We start from the raw sequence: 20273 nt of genomic DNA, 5'->3' as shown, positions 1-20273 counted from the left end.
TCCAAGCACTTCTTTTGGTTCTGCAGAAAAAGTGTTCAACGAGGCAAAGATTTTACCTAGTAGATACTAAGATGCTTATTTACAACCTCATTGGACCACAGGTGCGTCCCTTTTTTGGTTGCACTCGGGCGCAGAGTGCAGACCCAAATCTACGAGGCTACGCAAAGCCTGTTTCTGGGCCTTTTCCTGGCCTCGTAAATATGGAATAGGCAAAGCAGCGCAAGTGGCTGCTTTGCCTTACTCTGCGTCAAAAAGGTGTTCCATGGGTGTTGCCACTCAATACCCATGGATTTTAATGCATTATTTTCCTGACTGCAAAGTGAGAGGAGTTTATGAACACCAATCCTCAAGTTAAAAAATATAAGGAGCAATTTGTCAGAAGACAGAGCCTGGCATTTGACTTCTGTCTTTGAAGTGTAGCAAATGTGAAAAGATAAATACATAATTTAAAGACATCTTTATTTATTGGTTGGACTTTCATGACCCACCAAAAATCAGCTTGCGGCCCACTGTTTGGGAAACCCTGTCTTTGTCAGCAGACCTGAGGAGCTCGCCCTTGCAGGCAAAACCTTGATGCAAGCATGACCAATGAATCCTCATCAGTCTATGAAAATAAACTTTGTAAAGCTCAGAACCAGATCTGCTGATTATTACACTGCCCCTCTTTGCATTTCATTTTCTTTCTTTATATTTCGTGTTAAGCCTGCTCTAAAATGTCTACAAAAGAAAAATACCTTTCAGAATATGTTTTTTAATGTCCTTTCAATGTGCTTGGCATTTAGACTTATAATTAGATACATTGTTGCACAAAACACATTTTATATGTTACCAGATTATCCCAAACGAAAACATACATTTCTCAAAACGTTGACAGCCTTTTGTGCAGTCCCAAACAATAAATGCTAAACTTATGAAGCTCATATGGTGCAAATCTTTAGAAAGAGTAGTAAAACCAGTTAATACATAATATCACATACAAAATTACGTAATGACTTACGTGTAATATGGTCCTATATTTCCATCTTGGGGTTCAGGTGGCATTTATAAAACTAATGTACCCAGAACATATCAATGGCAATATAGACTTATATTACACACTTACCCAGTGAGTATTCTCTCTGTATAATTACCTAATTTAAACAAATCCAAATATATCAACATGTGTCAGTGGTTGCTTGCATGCCCAGAGATTGCCCATTGTCTGCATAACCATTATGTAAACCTACCATTTTAGTGTATGAGCCTGGAGTGTTAATGCACAAATGTTCATAATGTTAAGCACACATTTGTGTAAATCAAAATCAAGTCATACAAGTTAATTAGGATGCAGAGATGTTAACTCTGCACTCTTCTTAATGTTGATAATTCTTTAGTTAATCACATCATATCTGAAACGGGTAACCTCCAGAAAAAAACTAAGGGGCCAATTACGATGCAGTAAGAAATGGCTCCATCTCCTGTTTGGAATGATTTACGACTGACCCATTTTGATGGAGTCAGTTGGAAATTACTCCACACACGAGTTACGAAGGCCTTACAAAGGGCTGGGAAAGCCCATGAGCAATTTGGTAGGCCTTCAGCAATCTCTCTTTCCAGCCGAGGGATTACGATGACAGTTTCCCACTTCCTATCTGTGCCGCCCTTTTCGACACAGAAAGGCACTGGGAGACTGTCTTTGGGGGCCCCCAGCTGGACCCCCTGGGTGCCCACTCAATGTATTGTATATGAAGATTAATAGTAAACGTTGTTTGGTATATGCGTAGTTATTGAAGCTGTTTCATCTTGCAAACCACACTAATTTGTATTTGCTTACTTAGGGTTTTTTCACTGATGGAGGAACCAATTTAATAAAAAAATTGAAACTCTACATGGAGGATTCCTGGAATCAGTGTGATTTGGTGGCCATCCTCCTATTTACATTTGGGCTGTCTTGCAGGTCAGTAGCTCTGCTTTCTCTAGAATTTATATGTTGTCCAATTTCACAACACTTCATATTATTCGTGGTTTCCAAAAGAAAAGACAGTTTGTGAGCATGTGATAGAAAAAATAAAAATCAAAAGGATTCAAAACACAAACAAACTAAAATCATAATTTTGATTCTTTGAATGCACTAAAACAATGCATTTCTGAAAAATGTGTATCTTTATTGCAAAATGTGTAAGGGGGCCGGTGGGAATAAGCAATAAAAATGGAGAAAAGCGCATGGAAGACTTTAATGAAATTCTGATGAAGAAAAACGGGAGGCAACTAGGAGAAATGGTAAAGTGAAGAGATGGAGGACAACCCCATTAAAAAAGAAAATGATATTTCTATACAATTTTCACCGGGAAATTGTATCTTTATTAAGCAAACATTTCTTTCCTATCAGGCAGTGTATAGCTTAGGATAAAATCTCCAACTTTAATATGCAACAAAGTTTACTTAATCATTGAGCCATTAAAAAACGAAAACAAAGCAAAAAGTTTGTCAAGACAACAATACAGCTGATTCCTTGATAAAATAATGATGCACAGTTGAAAATCTTATGCATATATTGAGGCACCAAATAGTTGGATCTAGTGGTTTATGATGAATAAATGACAAGGCCAAAGGGGGGGTTCCTCCTAATTTTGACTTCTATTGCTGACCCATGGGTTTTCCTGTGACAATAAGAGAACCCCCTTTGTGGATATGACATTATGTTTATTCAAATTGTTCTTCTTATGGCATGACCAATTTAGTTGGAGTGATGATGTGGCATGATCTTGCTTTTAATTAAATTAGTACATTTTGCCTGGTGGATGGGGTCCCTTGTTAGATCCCACTTACCCTCTTGATAAGAGGAGGTATCCGTGGGAAAGGGTATACTTTCATTCTCCTGATCCCACCCAATTACCATCTGGCTGTCTACCTGCCCAAAGAAACGCCTCTAATCTTTTTGCACAATTATCTGGCCCTATATTTAGCCCAGTCCGTTATAATGTACTTCAAGTAGGTTTTTTGTGAAACACCCTAATGCTCCCTCTGTGGCAAGTGGGCTATCCAAAACGGTTACTTAAAAATAAAACACATTATGGGACTTATTTATGAATGCCTCGGTCACATTTACACCGCTGTTGCATCACTTTTTGTGACGCTGTGGCGGCGTAAATAATACGCCATAGAGCGACCACTGCGCCTCTGGCCTGGTCGCCCCCTACCTGCTGCCCGCTGCCTTCCTGCTCTCTCTGCCGCTGCCCCAGCCGCCGCAGGGCCGCCCTCCTAGCCTCTGCCTACCAGTTTTTCCGCCGCTGACCCAGCCGCCGCAGGGCCGCCCACCAAGCCCGACTTCATTTTTCCCGCCGCTGCCAGCCCGCGGCCCCGCCCCCCGCCAGCCGATTGGTCGGCCCGCTCCCGCCTCCCCGCAGACCCTCCCTACCGGCTCCCTTCTTAAGGGGACCCAGACGCTACCAAGGGAGCGACCACTGCGCCTCTGGCCTGGTCGCCCCCTACCTGCTGCCCGCTGCCTTCCTGCTCTCTCTGCCGCTGCCCCAGCCGCCGCAGGGCCGCCCTCCTAGCCTCTGCCTACCAGTTTTTCCGCCGCTGCCCCAGCCGCCGCAGGGCCGCCCACCAAGCCCGACTTCATTTTTCCCGCCGCTGCCTGCCCGCGGCCCGCCCCCCCACCAGCCGACCCTCCCTACCGGCTCCCTTCTTATGACGCCCCCAGAGCAACCGCGCAGCGGACGCGCGCAGCGGGAGCACCGATTGAGCGACGAAGGTGCACCAAAGGTAAGCCCGTCTGCGCCCGTCCGTGCCTGGACCGCGCCCAGTGCCAGGACCCCTGGGCCCCGCAGACACCAGCCCACCCGCTGGACCTACGACGCCGCCACCCTCAACGCACTCAACACCGGCCGAATCCCGGTATGCTACCGAGCCACCCCGAGACAAACCCACGGACCCTTCAGCTGCCACGCCTGCAAGCTCACCTGCATCTGGACCTGCCCTGCACCAACACCCGCCAAGCCGAACACGAGCAGCAACCACCTGAAGTGCATCCTCCTCAACACCTGCTCCATCCACAGACACGCCATCGAACTCTGGAACCTCCTCGACACCACAGCCCCTGACGTCGCCTTCCTCACGGAAACCTGGATGAACGACTCCTCAGCACCCGACATCGCCATCCCAGAGGGTTACAAGGTCACCCGAAGAGACCGCGACATCCAGACTGGAGGAGGCCTCGCCATCATCTACAGGGACACCATCCGCATCAAGACCAACACCGACGACACCCTGACAACCGCCGAACACCTGCACTTCCAGATCCACACGGACCCCAAAACCACCCTCAGAGGCACCCTGATCTTCCGACCCCCGGGTCCACGCACACAATTCAGCGAGGACATCGCCGACTTCATCAGCCCGCATGCCCTCCCCTCCGCCGACTACATCCTCCTGGGGGACATCAACTTCCACCTGGAGAACAACAACGACCGCAACACCATCACCCTGCTCGACAACCTCGCCAACCTCGGTCTCAAGCAGCTGGTGTCCACCCCCACCCACCTCGCCGGACACACACTCGACGCCGTCTTCTCATCCAGCAAAGACATCACCTTCAGCCACACCACCGGACTCCACTGGACGGACCACAGCTGCGTCCACTTCACCTTCAAAAGAACGACGATCCACCACCACCAGCAACAGGTTGCTCGAAGAAGCTGGAACAAGATCACAGTCGACCAGCTCGCCGCTTCCCCGAGCCAGCACCCTCCCGCCAGCTCAGCGAACCCCAGCCAGGCCGCCGACAACCTCACGAAGTGGATCAGCAACTGCGCGGACGAACTCGCCCCACTGAGGACCCCGCCCAGCAGACCCGGCAGCAAGAAGGCCCCATGGTTCACCGACGAACTCATGAGCTCCAAGAAGAACTGCCGAGCCCTCGAGAAAGCCTGGAGAAGGGAACCAACTCCGGACAACATGACCACCCTCAAGCTTGCCACCCGGAAGCACCACCAACTGATTCGCGCCACCAAGAAAACTGCATTCAAGGACCGGCTGGACAACAACACACACAACTTCAAGGAACTCTTCAACATCGTGAAAGAGCTCTCCAACCCCAACGCCGGAAACAACAACATCACTCCATCGCAAGACCTCTGCAACTCCCTCGCCTCCTACTTCCACAACAAGATCGCGGACATACACAACAGCTTCAGCACTCAACCGGCGCACGCCACGACCGAACCACCGCCCCCCACCACCACCCTCCGCGCCTGTACTCCCATCAGCACCAAAGACACCGTCCGCATGATGAACTCCATCCACTCCGGATCTCCAACCGACCCCTGCCCTCACCACGTCTTCAACAAGGCCGACGCTGTCATCGCACCCCACCTACGGGACATCATCAACACCTCCTTCGACACCGCCACCTTCCCGGAGAGCTGGAAGCACGCCGAACTCAGCGCCCTACTCAAGAAACCTACAGCGGACCCCACCGAACTCAAGAATTACCGCCCCATCTCGCTCCTCCCGTTTCCAGCCAAAGTCATCGAGAAGACCGTCAACAAACAGCTGGCCGCCTTCCTCGAGACAAATGGATCCCTCGACCCCTCACAGTCTGGCTTCCGAGCCAACCACAGCACCGAGACCGCCCTCATCGCTGCCACCGATGACATCCGAGCCCTGATGGACAACGGAGAAACAGCGGCCCTCATCCTTCTAGACCTCTCCGCGGCATTCAACACTGTCTGCCACCGCACCCTAGTGCAGCGCCTCAGCCACGTCGGAATCCAGGAGAAGGCACTGGAATGGATCATCCCCTTCCTCGACGGAAGAACACAGAGAGTCTGTCTACCACCGTACAAGTCAGAGGCCACCGAAGTCATCTGCGGCGTCCCTCAAGGATCCTCGCTGAGCCCCACCCTCTTCAACGTCTACATGAGCCCTCTCGCGGCCATCGCACGCCAACACAACCTCAACATCATCTCCTACGCTGACGACACACAGCTGATCCTCTCCCTGACCAACGACCCCGCCGCCGCCAGAGCCGACCTTCACGAAGGGATGAAAGACGTAGCCGAGTGGATGACAACCAGCCGCCTGAAACTGAACTCGGACAAGACAGAAGTCCTCATCCTGGGCTCCTCGCCCTCCGCCTGGGATGACTCCTGGTGGCCCCCCGCCCTGGGCACCGCACCCAAACCGACAGACCACGCACGCAACCTGGGCTTCATCCTGGACTCCTCCCTCTCCTTGACCAGACAAGTCAACGCCGTCTCCGCGTCCTGTTTTAACATCCTGCACATGCTACGGAAGATCTTCCGGTGGATCCCCACTGAGACCAGGAAGCCGGTCACCCAGGCCCTCATCACCAGCTGACTGGACTACGGCAACGCCCTCTACGCCGGAACCACCGCCAAGCTCCAGAAGAGACTCCAGCGAATCCAGAACGCCTCAGCCAGACTCATCCTCGACATCCCCCGACGCAGCCACATCTCCGGACATCTAAGAGACCTGCACTGGCTCCCCGTCAACAAGAGAATCACCTTCCGTCTCCTCACCCACGCACACAAAGCCCTGCACGACCAAGGCCCGAGCTACCTCAACAACCGCCTCAACTTCTACGCTCCCAAACGCCACCTCCGATCGACCAACCACGCCCTCGCCGCCGTCCCCCGCATCCGAAGAGCGACAACAGGAGGAAGGTCCTTCTCCTACCTGGCCGCCAAGACCTGGAACTCCCTCCCGTCCGACCTGCGCCTGACCCAAGACCACCTCTCCTTCAGGAAGAAGCTCAAGACCTGGCTGTTCGAGCAGTAGCAGCACCCCCCCAAGCGCCTTGAGACCCTCCGGGTAAGCAGTGCACTCTATAAATGTGATTGATTGATTGATTGATTGGTGCGCCATATTTACGAAGTGACGAATTTAGGCAGATGCGTCACTTCGTAAACCCCATGCGCTACATTATACCTGCGTCAGGTGTAATGTATGCAGAGTGAGCGTTCCCCCACAAGAAAGGGTTGTTGGAGTGGTGCAGCGAAATCTATGACATGTTGCTGCGCCACTTCTATGACGCCAATGCGTCAAAACCTTACACCTGCCTCATGGTAGGCGTAAGGGTGAAGCAGGCCCTTTCACATGGGACTTGCCCCATGTGAAAGGAACATTGCTGGAGTTGCGTCATGCTTCTGACAAAACTCTAGAAATGCGCCACTTTTGCGCCGACAAATACACCAGTAATACTGACATATTTGTCATTCCTTGCGACATGATGCGTCATACTGTAAATATGACACATCATGGATGTCGAAAGGAGGGCGCACTTAGAAGTGGCGCATTGCTGCTTTCACGCAGCGATGCGCCACTTCTCATAAATGAGGTCCAATGTTTCCAATATTTTTCCTGATGAAGAAAGCAAATTATTTCTAGACCAACGAAGTCAGTGTAGTCTACATTTTTCTAAATTGTTTATCAACTCAAAAGATCTCTATGAATTCTGGATGCAGAAGTCTGGCGTTTGCTCATTGTCAGAACGAATAGTAGTCAGATGTTTTTTAGATTCAGATTGGGAGGAGTTTTGTGGAATTTGCATCGGATTGCAAGAATCTGTAAAATGATGTAAGATTTGGAATTAGTATTACCACAATCAAGACTGAAATCTGATTGATAGAGTTTCAAAAGAGATTGCATATTCGGTAAACTGTATGTCTTTACGGGAAAGATATTGTAAACTAGCAAATTGTAGTGATGTTCCCTCTCGCTTCTCAACCTTGATAGGGATTTAATACTGCTTCTGTCAGGAGTAAGTAAGATGGGGATGTGCAAAGTCTTTGTGCACACCTCCCAGCGGGCACACAGACACTGCACAAGCAGGAGCGGCCACTGGTACTGTGAAGTGGTGTGTCGGGGGGAGGGTAAATGCAAAAAAAGCACTTATCTGTATTGACGTCCACCGCCTTCCTCCCGATCCTCACGCCCATGTCAGGAACCTGGTGCACACTGCACAAGCTCCCACCTCCCAATCCCCATGATGCTCCCATGCTGGGGATCCTATTCCTGGGATTGCAGGATTGCAGCCCTGGGATTGGTCTGAGCGCCTCCGTTCGCCACTCTTTTTTAGAGTGCGAGCCTGTGTTGGGTTCCCTACCCAGCTGTGAAACACAAGTAGATGAAGAAAGGCTAAGTGCGCTTGACGGTTTGGCCGGGCCTCAAGGGCCGGACAAACTATCTTGCGCATTCAACAGTGCCCACAGCTCTCCCCTCCTCCCTGGTGCTGCAGCTGCGGCGTCACTGTGGCTGTCCACCCCTCCCTCCACTTGCCTGGCAGGACAAAAAATAAAATGATGATAAAAACGTTCAATTAGCATTGTATTTGTCCTTGCCTCCCGCCACAATTGAGGAACAGCCACTGTGCAGAGGGGAGATAGGGTTTCCTTATCTTGAAGTTTAGGAGTAAAATGTATTGTGGCTTTGTTAAAGTAGGGCAAAGAGGAACAGCTGAAAAATTGTACCATTGTACCATACATGAACATTGTTATCATTTTACTAAAGCGTCTTGTGTGGAGCCTTGATCAGGTGCTGCACCTACAGTCTTGAACCAGAATCTGACATTAAGATGCCCCAATTTCTACTGACTCAGTTAATTGGCTGACTGCACCCCATAAGTAAAGACTCTTCTTTGAACACATTTCTGGCAGTTAGTGGGCGACAAGGTTAACCCTGTTCTAGAACCGTTCAACATTATTGATTGTTTTCCTGGAGTATTTTCCATGGACAGGCAATAATTAGGAATAACGCATATTGTTATCTGCCGTTGAATGCGTTCAGAGTGTATTATGCATTAGGAAAGCTATTATTTCTAATGCAAACACTATTTTTTGTTTTTCAGATTCAGTTTTACCAAAATCTAAAACTTCAGAGGCAACCATGACTAATGCAGAACTAAATTAAGACAGCAGAAAACCATAACATAACATGTGTATTTGTAAAGCGCACGTTCACCATGAAGGGTATCTTGGTGCTGAATGACAGATATTTATTGTTACCCAATTCAATGGTACTCATTTTATCGACCTCAGAAGGATGAAAGGCTGTGTGGACCCACAGGGATTTGAACCTGTGACCATGAGGTCAAACACAGGCCCCTACAGTGGAGGTATTAGTCACCAGACCCAGAAACCAAAATTCCACCCTTTTTAGCAACATGAGACTGAAGTCTCACCCATTAATATCATCTTTTACATTTTTTAAATAGAACTATTTTGTGACTGGTTATTTTAGGTCTTCATCCCTTTTTTGCATATATCATCCCAACCCATCCCCTCTTCTCCAGCTTCACCAATACCACCCCACCTCACACGTATCTTAATGTATAATTTGGCATTCGCAACAATTTACTAGGCAGTCTTTGAAATCCATTGCCAGCCAAATATTCATGGATAAATATATAAAAATCAATAAACATTCAACTAAATAGCAGAAATCTGGACCCTTTCTTAAAATGTTTCACGATAAAAAGGTTGAAATTGATTTATCTGAGGGTCAGGAAGAAGTCATATTAGCCACATCTCTTGAAACGTCTGTAGTTAAAAAATACAAACTAGTGATTTTGTAAGAACCTGAACATAAAGTGCATACCAATACTCTAAACACGGTATTCATGTGAGTATTATTACAAGAAGAATGGGCTTTGGGTCAGCCCTCGTCAGCTATTGACTTTCAAATGTTTTTTAATGGTTCGTCATTGCTTGGATGGGCTATCTTTAACGGCCATGGCAGTTCGTGGAGGGTAACTGTAAAAAATTGGATTATAAATTGAGGGGGTGACTATTCACCTCAAGTTGTAGTCCCTGTCATGGTGGATCCTCAAGGTCACTAAATTAACCTGAGACAACCCTCTGGAGCCATTGGCACAGAGCAGTCAGATTTCAATTAGGGCTATGTGTAAAGCATTTTTAGCACCAAAGCAGTAATAAACTCAAAACACAAAACAAGAAGTATCTTAAAAACGGAGAACATTTTAATAAATACCATAACACTAAAATGACAAAAATCCAATAAGGGGAACCTGAAATATGAACAAAAAGTGTTAAGTGCCAACTGCAGTCAACTGGTCGTGGTACACCAGCACTAAAACATGATTTGAGACCAATCCCAATGGAGCGCAGCTTGGATTCAGAAACCAGATCTGACCCGGTTGGAGGTTTTTACCTTCTGACCTTTCTAAAAAATGGAAGTATAATTCTTTCAGTGGGCCAAAGAAGCAGGCTGTAGCCCAAGAGGGCTCCAAGATGTCGTATAACTATTGGAAATGATCCCAGTGAAGCCATAGGTTTTGACGGGAAAAGCTCTGAGCTCAAGAAATTCAAATTTCACACCCAGAGAAACCCTCTCACAACTTGGATACTTTTGGTGTCTTTGCCTGGTCAACCTTTCTATGTTTACACTTAGTCACTTTTTCGGAGATGGGAATCCTTCAGCGGGGCAAGTCTGTAGCCGATGAGGGCTCCAGAAGGCTAGATACCTTCTATGCAAGTTCCGCTGAATCAAATTTGCTTCTGCAGAGAAGGTCAGAGTAAGAGAAGCCTGAATCTTTAGACCAGTTACAATGCTCCTTGGGCAGTTTGGCTTGGCAGGATGATTCCAGTCCTCTAGTGGTCTTGAAGTTGAAAATGTTTTTGAGGCCAAGGTTCTCAGGGCTGGTAGGAGAAGTCCAGCCAGACACAGCCAAGGGTTCTAGAACCTCAAGAACAGCACTTGGGGATCAGGGCGTACTCCACAGAGGCCAACAGCAGGATCTAGGGCATGCCCAGCTGGAACTGGTCAGCTGGCCAGTTGAAGGAAAAGGCCTCTTTTAATAATCATAATAGACATTTATAGAGCACACAGCTACCTCAGAGTAGGTGTCCTGACTCTAGCAGCAAACTAACGAAAGGATCAACCAGAAGACTATGCCTGAGTAAAGAGCCAGGTTTGTAAAGCCTACCTGAATGCTAGTTCTGTCTCAATCTGGTGCAGGTGGACCGGCAGAGTATTTCATAGTTTTGCTATTCTTACCGAAAAGGACCTGCCACCTAGCTGGCTGTTTCCCTGTAACTTGAACAGAAGGTCAGCCTTATGACCCCTGGAGTCCACTTCACTGTCTTGGGTACAAAAATGAGCAAGTCCAGTCCTTCAGTACTCCTCTCAGTTCTCAGAAAGCATGTTTAGTTCTCTTCTGATCTTCCTCGGTTTTAGTAGTGTTCTGAAGAGGGTGCCAGAAGATGCTAGATGTATGCCTGCCATTAGCTTGCGTGTGGGGATCTCCTGGCCTTTGCTTACCCATTTGGTAAATGTTTCTAGGGTTAACCTAATCCACTTTTGAGGCAGTTCCTGTCTGCCATACTGCAAACAATCCCACAGTACCCCTCACTCCTAAAATCCAAAATGGTGAACCCTTCTCCCCTTTCGCAGAACCTGTGAGCTCACCCAGAGGTGTGTCAGGGTTGCACAGCCCCATCTCTGTTGTCACTCCAAACTAGCTCTGAGTGCAGCTCTGCTCCCACTTGGATTTATGCATGCCGGACTGGAGGAACCAAGGAAGGGACCTGTTCAGGTGTCATCTGACATCTCCCTGTGATAAGGGAGGCCACTTAGAAGTAAATTAATTTTCAAATGGTCATCCAGCCAGAGAAACACAACCCCCTCCCGATACCCAGGCCTTTGTCTCTACTCTGAGAGCAGGTTTCACACCTCATTGAGGGCCATTCAGCAGCTGGGTGATAGTTGGAAGGCTCTTGTAAATTAGTCTTTAGGAGTTTCATCCAATGAAAAGGTAAATTTCTAAAAGCTATTTTTCCTTAATATTTACAAAAAATCCACATTCACCATTGAATTGGGATTTTGATAAATATTAAAAAGAGTTGCTGACACATCTAGCTGATCCCTGCACTGAGACTACAGAATTCATATTTACTATTGCTTCCCAGTGTTTTCTCTATGGACCAGCCAGCCTTCCTACAGTGAAAATAGCGTTGGGGTGCTACTCACTGTAAAACATGTTCACATAAAGTATATACATATCCTACCTTCAAATACCATGCACCTTGCCATGTGGACAACAAAGCCCACTTAGGTCTGACTTGGTAATTTTTAAAAGGAAGGTTCAGATCTGTCACAAGGGTTTATTTTGTGTGCTCCCACTGCAGTTTTTATACTGTCCCAATCATCCTCAATTGTCGGCCTGAAGCCATGTTTGTACTGGCATTGTAGTAATTGGTGCAATAGGTGCTGCAGTCCACTAGTGGCATTTAACTTCCAGGCCCTGATTATACTCTGTGACATATACCAGTCAGCTTAAGGAAAGTTCAACATGGAAAATTGAAGTATATAATTTCAAACATGTTAAAAGGGGGAGTATAGACACTTTACTACTGGTTGGTAGAGTTCTACAGCCAACAAAATCAAATAGGGCAAAAACCTGGGTTTATGAGATAGTCATTACAGCACTTAAATTGTCCTAAGACTTCAAAATGAGTGTTTTACTACCTGGCTCCCTGTCATCCTCTGGTACTTGATAGTGGTGCTTTCATTAGGATTGCTGGTCTGCTTCACTGCCTTTTGTTTTCATTTTCTGCCAATGTCCGGCAATAGTTGTTTTTATGCTCTTGGTGGCTTCTCTGCTGTGCCCCCAGGGAAGTGCATTGTCTTTTGTTCCTCACACCTCAACCTTCCTGTCATGGCTTATGTCTCTGTTGCCCCCCGTTCCTACCCTCTGACCCCTGCCCACTTCTCATCCTTCCCCCTCCTGGATTACTCTCATCAGGCTGCTCCCGACTCAGAGTGACTGGCAGTTCTCCAAGCTCTCTTGCTGCTGCTAAAGTGCTCTTTTCACTTTGAAGAGTTCACAGGTGCCAGTCTGATCAATTGTGCTTGAATCAGAGGGCTTACCTGCCAGTAGTTGTGACACCCATTGGGTGTAAATCAGAAAACCCTCTTCTGTGGAGTTGTTCAAAGCTGTTACCCCAATCCAGTGTGCTTCACATATTTGTTACTTATGGCAAGCCAGTCTTAATGTTTTCTGAGAAGCCCCAAGTGAACCCATGACCAATAGTACTGGTTCTCGCACTTCCGAGGAATAAGATGTACAGGTGCTTCAGGAAGTAATGGAAGAACGGGTACTTGATCCATTTAATTTACCTTCATAGTCATCAGTCCCTAGTGGTCACACTACTCTGAGGAGTTGAACTGTACACTACTACACACAAAGAAATCAGGAGCCTGGGACACTTCAGTCATATTTCATCCTTCCACATCATTTACAGAGCCCAGCTCCATCAGCCGATATCCCCTGTTGTTCCCCCACAACACCTAGCACAGAGAAAATAAACATGATTCCACAGTTAATGATAATTTTAAGAGTTGTCTGGGTATAATTATTTCGGCCATGTCTGATTCTGAGGGTTAAACATATGTAAACATTTATTGTGGTCATCAAAAAAATCTAATAATTAGACTGTCATGTTTTCAGTATTTATATTTTGTGGATTTCAGTGGGGTTTTCTCAGTGTTGTCCAAACATTTTGAAATCAGTGCTTATCAGTGTTTATTCAGCTGCCTAAGCCTCAAAATAGGTTAAAACTGTGTTTTTTCAGGCTTACACAATATGTTGTATTTTTGCAGTGATAGTTATAAAGCAGATATTTAATTTAAAAGAGAAGTAATACAGGTATGTAGTGTCCTCCATTGGCATAGAGTGTCCAATGGACGTATATTAGACTTTTTTCGGCATAGAAAGTCTGAGTATTGCACTCGCACTCACACTCACATCTCATTAACCTCTCTCACAGCCCATTACCTCTCGCACTCACTCTGTCAGGACTCTGTGTGCTTTACAGGACTAAAAATGGAGTAAAGTTAGTAACTATGTTCAAATACTTTAATAAACACATTCCTGTACATATCTGAAGGTCATTTACTTACTCATTACTGAATAGGATATTGTATTGGTGGCTGGCCGTGCCAATAGCATGGTACCAGTGTTTTTCAGCACTCTCTGCAGGCCTACATTAAAGTGGTGCTGTTTTGGAGTGGATATTCATGACTGCCAAATGTACCCTAGGAAAATTCCTAACTTTAAGCTAGTCTTGGCCTTTTCAATGACATTAAATTGTAATCTCGAACTTGAAATTTTGCTCTTAACATTGTAAAGATGGGTTCAAACCCCCCAGTTGAAAAGGGAGGATTAGCTGAAGCTATTACACATAACAAAAGGACACCTTGCAACTATGATTTCTTTTGGATTGTGGAAAGTCTTGTGTCATGTTTTCACCACTATCCCATGTATCTGGTGACAGCACTCTTTTCACAGATACCTGTCACTATGGCTTGCGTTGAATGTTTAAATCTTGGGGTGTTTGGCAGGTAACCTGCTATGAAAACTGACATGTTAGAAAAGTGGGTTACAATGTGTTGGTCCCTTCAGAATGAAATACAAATTACATGTTCTCTTTCACTTTCCTTTCTTTGAACACCATTTTATTTTGTGGTTGTGCAGGAGTTTATCAGTGTTTAATTTATAGGTTTAATCCTAAAACAGAATAGCCTACTCATAAGTCACTTAACCATTTTCATGCCACATATGTGAGCTTTACTTCTGAGCAATACCAAATAAGCATGTTATGCAGGGTGTATCAAGACTTAAACCACACCTACATCAGCTGTGTAGTGTTTTCACAGTTACACATGTGCTTCTCCCCACTCTAATTACAGTTAAATAGAACTACAAGCAGATGGAATTCCACTTCTGTACCCTCCAAAACTACAGCTACAGAGCACATTATCCTAGTAAAATCCTGGTTCTAGCCGCTTCAAAACCATAATGTTACATCACTCACATACATCCCACAAAGAAACAGTCGAGCACCATTGGCACTACTAACATTCCTTTCACTAATTACCAGTTTGACCCTACTGATAGCATTCTTATATCCTTTAGAGAGTAAAAGTCACACCACTGGAAACATTCTTGCACCCATTACAGACTCTTGACTAATTGACTACTTACACCACTTCCACACCTATCAGAGTGGTACTCACATACTAACACAAGCCCTTCCTCCTATCACAGGCTAGCCAGTCGCAATATGGGAATTATTCTTGCATCCCTCATAAGCTTGCATCAAAGGCAATAGGTTGGGTCTATAATCTATTCATAGTCCTGTACCCAGACAGACATGACAGGGTAAGTTTAAGAGGTAATGAGATGTGAGAGAGGATAATGAGTGAGAGTGCAGTACACAGACTTCCCATCCTTAAAGGGATAATGGATGGGCGAGGGGGTAAATGCAACAATGAGTTAATTTGTGGATGAACTGATGCATGTGAGTAAGGATGAATCACTAAGTGCATGGATGGAAGGGTGAATGACTGTCTGGATGAGACAATCCAGGCACTTTCAGTTTTAAGCCAGACCTATTGGGTTTAGCAATTCTTGTTAAAAACAAGTGAGAGCTATTGTTTGTTTTGGAAGTACATGCTCTGCCAGCATTTGAATCGAAGACATGATTTTTTCTACAATCTTTGATTTTCTTTTCAGAATGTTTGACTACACATTTGAAGCAGGCCGTACAATACTCGCTGTTGATTTCATGGTATTCACCCTTAGACTTATACACATCTTTGCTATTCACAAACAACTTGGACCGAAAATTATCATTGTTGAAAGAATGGTAAGAGTGGATTAACCTATTTATTAATTAATGTCCATTTGAAAATATTTTTGCTGTTAAGTCCAATATCACTGTACATTGACCTACGTTTAGCTCATTCCTTGCAACAAGATGGGCCTAATTCAGAAGTCCTTTTGTAGCAATAAACCTAAGTTTACATCCAGAATGGCTGCATTTACGCTAAATAACCTTACAGAAAACAATTACTGTCCAGTGAAAATTATGTTAATACTGTGTAATCATTTTCTATGAATGTGTATGATTACACAGTAGTAAATTGTCTTAAGAGTTCGAGAATCACTTGTGAGTTTATTGGCGGTGGCAAAATCCTTTCAAACGCCTTCTGACCCTGTGATGGCCAGAGGGTTAGACAAGAAAAGAGATGGAATAAATGTTGTTCCAGGCAAAGAAGTGGAATGGAACACCCCCACATTTCAGGAGGGGAATGCAGGGAAAGAGGTTGTGCACAAACGAAGTTCATTTTCCAGTAGAGAAATAAGGAAAGACGAACTTTACATCTTCACATTGGTCTGTCTTACTCCAATGCATATACTTCCACACTGGGGAAATAGTACCTCAGTAGTACTCTTGGAAAGCTGTGGCTGGCATACTTTTGGGAATGTTTGTGGATTCCCAAAGGTTGTGTGGTTACACTTGTGCCTAGAATTATGTCTGCAGATGTAAATGGTCTACATTTCATTATGAATCAGGCCACAAAGTTTATTTCTAAACCAACGAAAATGTCTCCATGGTGTACCAAACAAGTGAACATGTCCTATATGAATGACAGTGCATTGTACAGCTTGGCTTACTACAAATTACCTCCTCTTATTGGTTGATTGCCCATATTTCACTGGCTTCAAGTAGAAGCCAGGATCAAATTCCAGGTTCTCTGCATCATTCAGAAAGTCTACTGGGGCAAATCCCCTCAACACCTGCAGATATGGGTTGCACACAGCACCCCAGTCAGCAATCTCCAGTCGCCATTTTCATTTTCTGCACATCCTATTAACCAATTATCATTCAGGAGTATGAAACGTGGAGGCAGATCTCTGGGTGTTTTTAGGGCCCCAGCCCAGGTAACAACTCTAACCCGAAGGTCAGATCCAAATCGAATAGCTTGCTATTTAGGAAAATCCTAAAAGTGGAACTATTCCGACTTTTTATTAGTTCTGATATGTTGTTAAACAGAGCACACTCCCAAAACAGAAATAGTAAACACAGTAGCAATGAGTTGACTGAAACCATATAAGCAAAGCACCTTGAGGACAGTGACTTCTAAAGCATCACCCTAAAACAAGCATCCCTGATTTTAAATGAATGTGCTGCTTTCACAATCATTCTCTATGTTTTAAAAAAATTTCATACTGTGCATATTCGTTGTAGGTCTTCATTATCAGTTTAGCGGAATTTGATATGGGGGTACCAGAGTTTTGGAATCTAAGATTCTGGCTGGTATCCCCTCAGCAATTTCTGGTAAATATTAGTTATTTCCTAAGATTGGGGAATAGCTGCTTGTACTCAGTAAAAAAGGTTTGATATACAAATCAACAGCCTATTCAGTCTCTGTGACGTAGTCACACGTCCCCCCAATTTTTTTTTAAAATCAGTGTAGATTTCTAATTTACGTCAACTACTGTTATCCATTTACAGTGATTCCAACTTCCTATAACTTGGATACCGGTCTGAATCAGGTGTTACACATAGCATATATACATTGAGTTTATTCTTTACTATTAGCAAATACTGGTTAGATCTCACTGTTAATGCATTTTCTAGGAAATACTCTCCATATGGATTGGTTAAACTGGGGGCCAACGTGATGATCATACATGTACCTCTAGCAAATCCACCTTTTCTGCATGGTCACCCCAGATTTTCACCATTGTCTGGGCCCTATTTGTGTTGGCTTTATAACTCTGTGCCTTTTACCACTGCTAAACAGTAGCAAAGTGCCTGTGCTGCTTCTCAAAAACATGTGCTGTACTTCGGCACTTCCTTTTTGGCCTATTTAACTTACTTAAAAGTCCATTGTAAATGGTGCCTAAAGTTCACTTATGGCATGGGAAGCTAACTTGTTTTAGGGAGTGCCCAAGGGACAATGCGACCTCCCGACCGCAGCGCTCTAAAAAACATGCAGGGGCAAAGAAAAAGATCAAGATGGATGGAATCTACGGAGGAAAACCAAGACAACTTGATTATCAACATGGCGTCTAAGACTTTAACAGCACAACAAAAACAAATATTAAACAAGAGAACATCATTTGTGCCTACGTAGAACAATATTGAACTAGAAATATCTGTGTTTAAATTCATGCAGAATCTATGATTAAGGCATTTCTTTACGAATGTGTTGCCTTCAACTCAAGATGGTTCAGATGCACCTGTTTGAGATGAGATTCTATATAAGGAATTCAAACCACAGAGTACTTACGTGGCACCGATATCACTCAAATTGATAAAAACATTTGAGACTATTGTCATTACTCAATTTATGATCCAACACTAGATCCAATATATCCAGGAATGAAAAGCGAATTTTAAGACATTTGGCCAATGATCATCAGCTTACTTTTTAACTGGCTGACAAAGGCGGAGCACTTGTTGTCATGGATACAAACTTTTATGAAAATAAGGTTACTGAACATCTGGTGGATGTAACAACATAAGTGAAGCTTGGTTATGATCCTACTCAAGACATCATGGCTACCTTGGTGAAGATCTTGGATATGGCAGTGCATATGATTTGGATCTCGACAAACACACACAACCTCTTGACAGTACAATATCCCAAACTTCCATGACTGTACATGTTGCAGAAGGTGCATAAAAGCACCACAATCCTCCATTTAGACCTATTGTTTCAGGATGTGGTTCGAACCCCTTGGACAGTATGTTGACCATTTTTTACAAACTTTTGTACAGAATTGGAAAACGTACATCAAAGACTCCACACATTTTTTACAACTGATGGATAACCTGGAAATCAGCAAACATGAAGAGTGGTTACTGTGTTCCCTTGATGTAACAGCTTTATACACATCTATTCCGCTGCAGGAAAGTATTGATGCATGTGAATGGGCTCTTTTACAGCTGCCAACAATTGAAGCCAACAAAGTTTTCCTCTTAGAAATCCTGCAATTTTTCTTACAACATAGTACAATTCAGCGGCACCTCAATGGGTTTTCCTGGGGCACTTGCCTTTGTGAATATTTTCATGTCTAAATTCGAACAGGATCATATTTTTACGGACACAGAATGGAATTCCAATGTCATTTTCTATAGGAGATTTATTGACAATATCTTCATAATTTGGAATAACTCCCAGGGGGCATTGGAGTTAAAAATACATTAATTGAATCAAAAGAATGCACATATTCAGTTTACTTACTCTTTCAGTATTACCAGTGTATCTTTTCTGGTACGTGCTGATTACTAAAAAGCTGCCACCAATTTAGATACTTCCATTTACAGGAAGGAATCAGATACAAACAGTTTGTTACTATTTTCCATTTTTCATCCCCCCAGCCTCATTCACAATCTACCATATTCTCAAATACCAAGAATTAAGAGGATCTCATCTACTCCAGAGGCTTATAAATCAGCTACAGACAATTTTAAGAGAAGGGTTACCCAGCGTCTATACTCACTGAAGCACAAACAAGACTTTCCCTCATTCAGAGACAAGCTTTACTGACGACAATGGCCTAACCACCACAAAGCTTCACTGTTTACGTTTCTAAGTATTCAACAAAGTCGGCAGCAATTATTTATTTATTTTATTTTATTTTACCGATTTGTAGAGCGCATGGCTGCCCGTGAGCGTCCCAGCGCTAAAAAGACAGAGAACCAGAAGAGGATGCCCAGAAGTAGATAGAGCCTCACGGGAACAGCCAAGTTTTGAGTGCCCTGCGGAATGAGAGAAGATTGGGTTGGGCTCTGATGTCTGGAGGTAGTGTGTTCCATAGTTTGGAAGCATTATATGCGAACTGTCGACCGCCAGAGCGAGCTTTCTTAATTCTAGGAACAGAGGCTAGATTGCAGTTTGAGGATCGAAGCGTTCTTTTGGTGGTGTGAGGTGTGATGAGGTTTTGTAAGATTGGTGGGGCCTTACCATGTAGGATTTTGTATGTTGTGCAGAGAGCTTTGAATTGTATTCTCTCCTGAACGGGTAGCCAGTGCAAGGCATTCAAGGCGGGTTTGGCTGAACAACGGCGGTGAGTTCCTGTGAGAAGGCGTGCTGCGGTATTTTGAACTGTTTGGAGTTTTGACAGTGCTTTTTTGGGAGCTCCCAAATATAGGGCATTGCCATAGTCCAGACGGAACAGCACGAGACCATGTATTAGGAGTTTTTGCGTTTGTGCAGGGAGTAGGGGCAGAATTTTCCTAGCTGATCGTAGGAGACTGTGACAAATGCCAGTCGTTTTCCTAGCTTGAACAGAGAAATTGAGGCCTTCATCGAGCCATATTCCTAGGCTCTTTATTTCCTGTTTCGGAACAGGTGGAGTACCCATGCAAGATGGCCATAGGGAGTTGGGATGGTAGAGTGATTTATTGCCCAGGATCATTATCTCTGTCTTGTTGTTGTTCAATTTGAGGTGG

General features: G+C 44.8%; 1 protein-coding gene across 1 annotated transcript in view; it reads left to right on the top strand.

Annotated features, from left to right (window-relative positions):
• Positions 1-20273, top strand: part of TRPM5 (transient receptor potential cation channel subfamily M member 5) — a 545198-nt gene that overhangs the window by 237430 nt on the left and 287495 nt on the right. The window contains exons 16-17 of the mRNA XM_086956260.1: positions 1818-1936; positions 15539-15671. Coding sequence (XP_086812386.1) covers positions 1818-1936; positions 15539-15671 — 252 coding nt within the window. The remainder of the gene's footprint in view (positions 1-1817; positions 1937-15538; positions 15672-20273) is intronic.

Source organism: Lissotriton vulgaris, chromosome 2_1 (assembly GCF_964263255.1).
Source record: "Lissotriton vulgaris chromosome 2_1, aLisVul1.2, whole genome shotgun sequence".
NCBI classification, from domain to species: domain Eukaryota; kingdom Metazoa; phylum Chordata; class Amphibia; order Caudata; family Salamandridae; genus Lissotriton; species Lissotriton vulgaris.
This window is presented reverse-complemented; position numbering and strand designations above follow the sequence as displayed.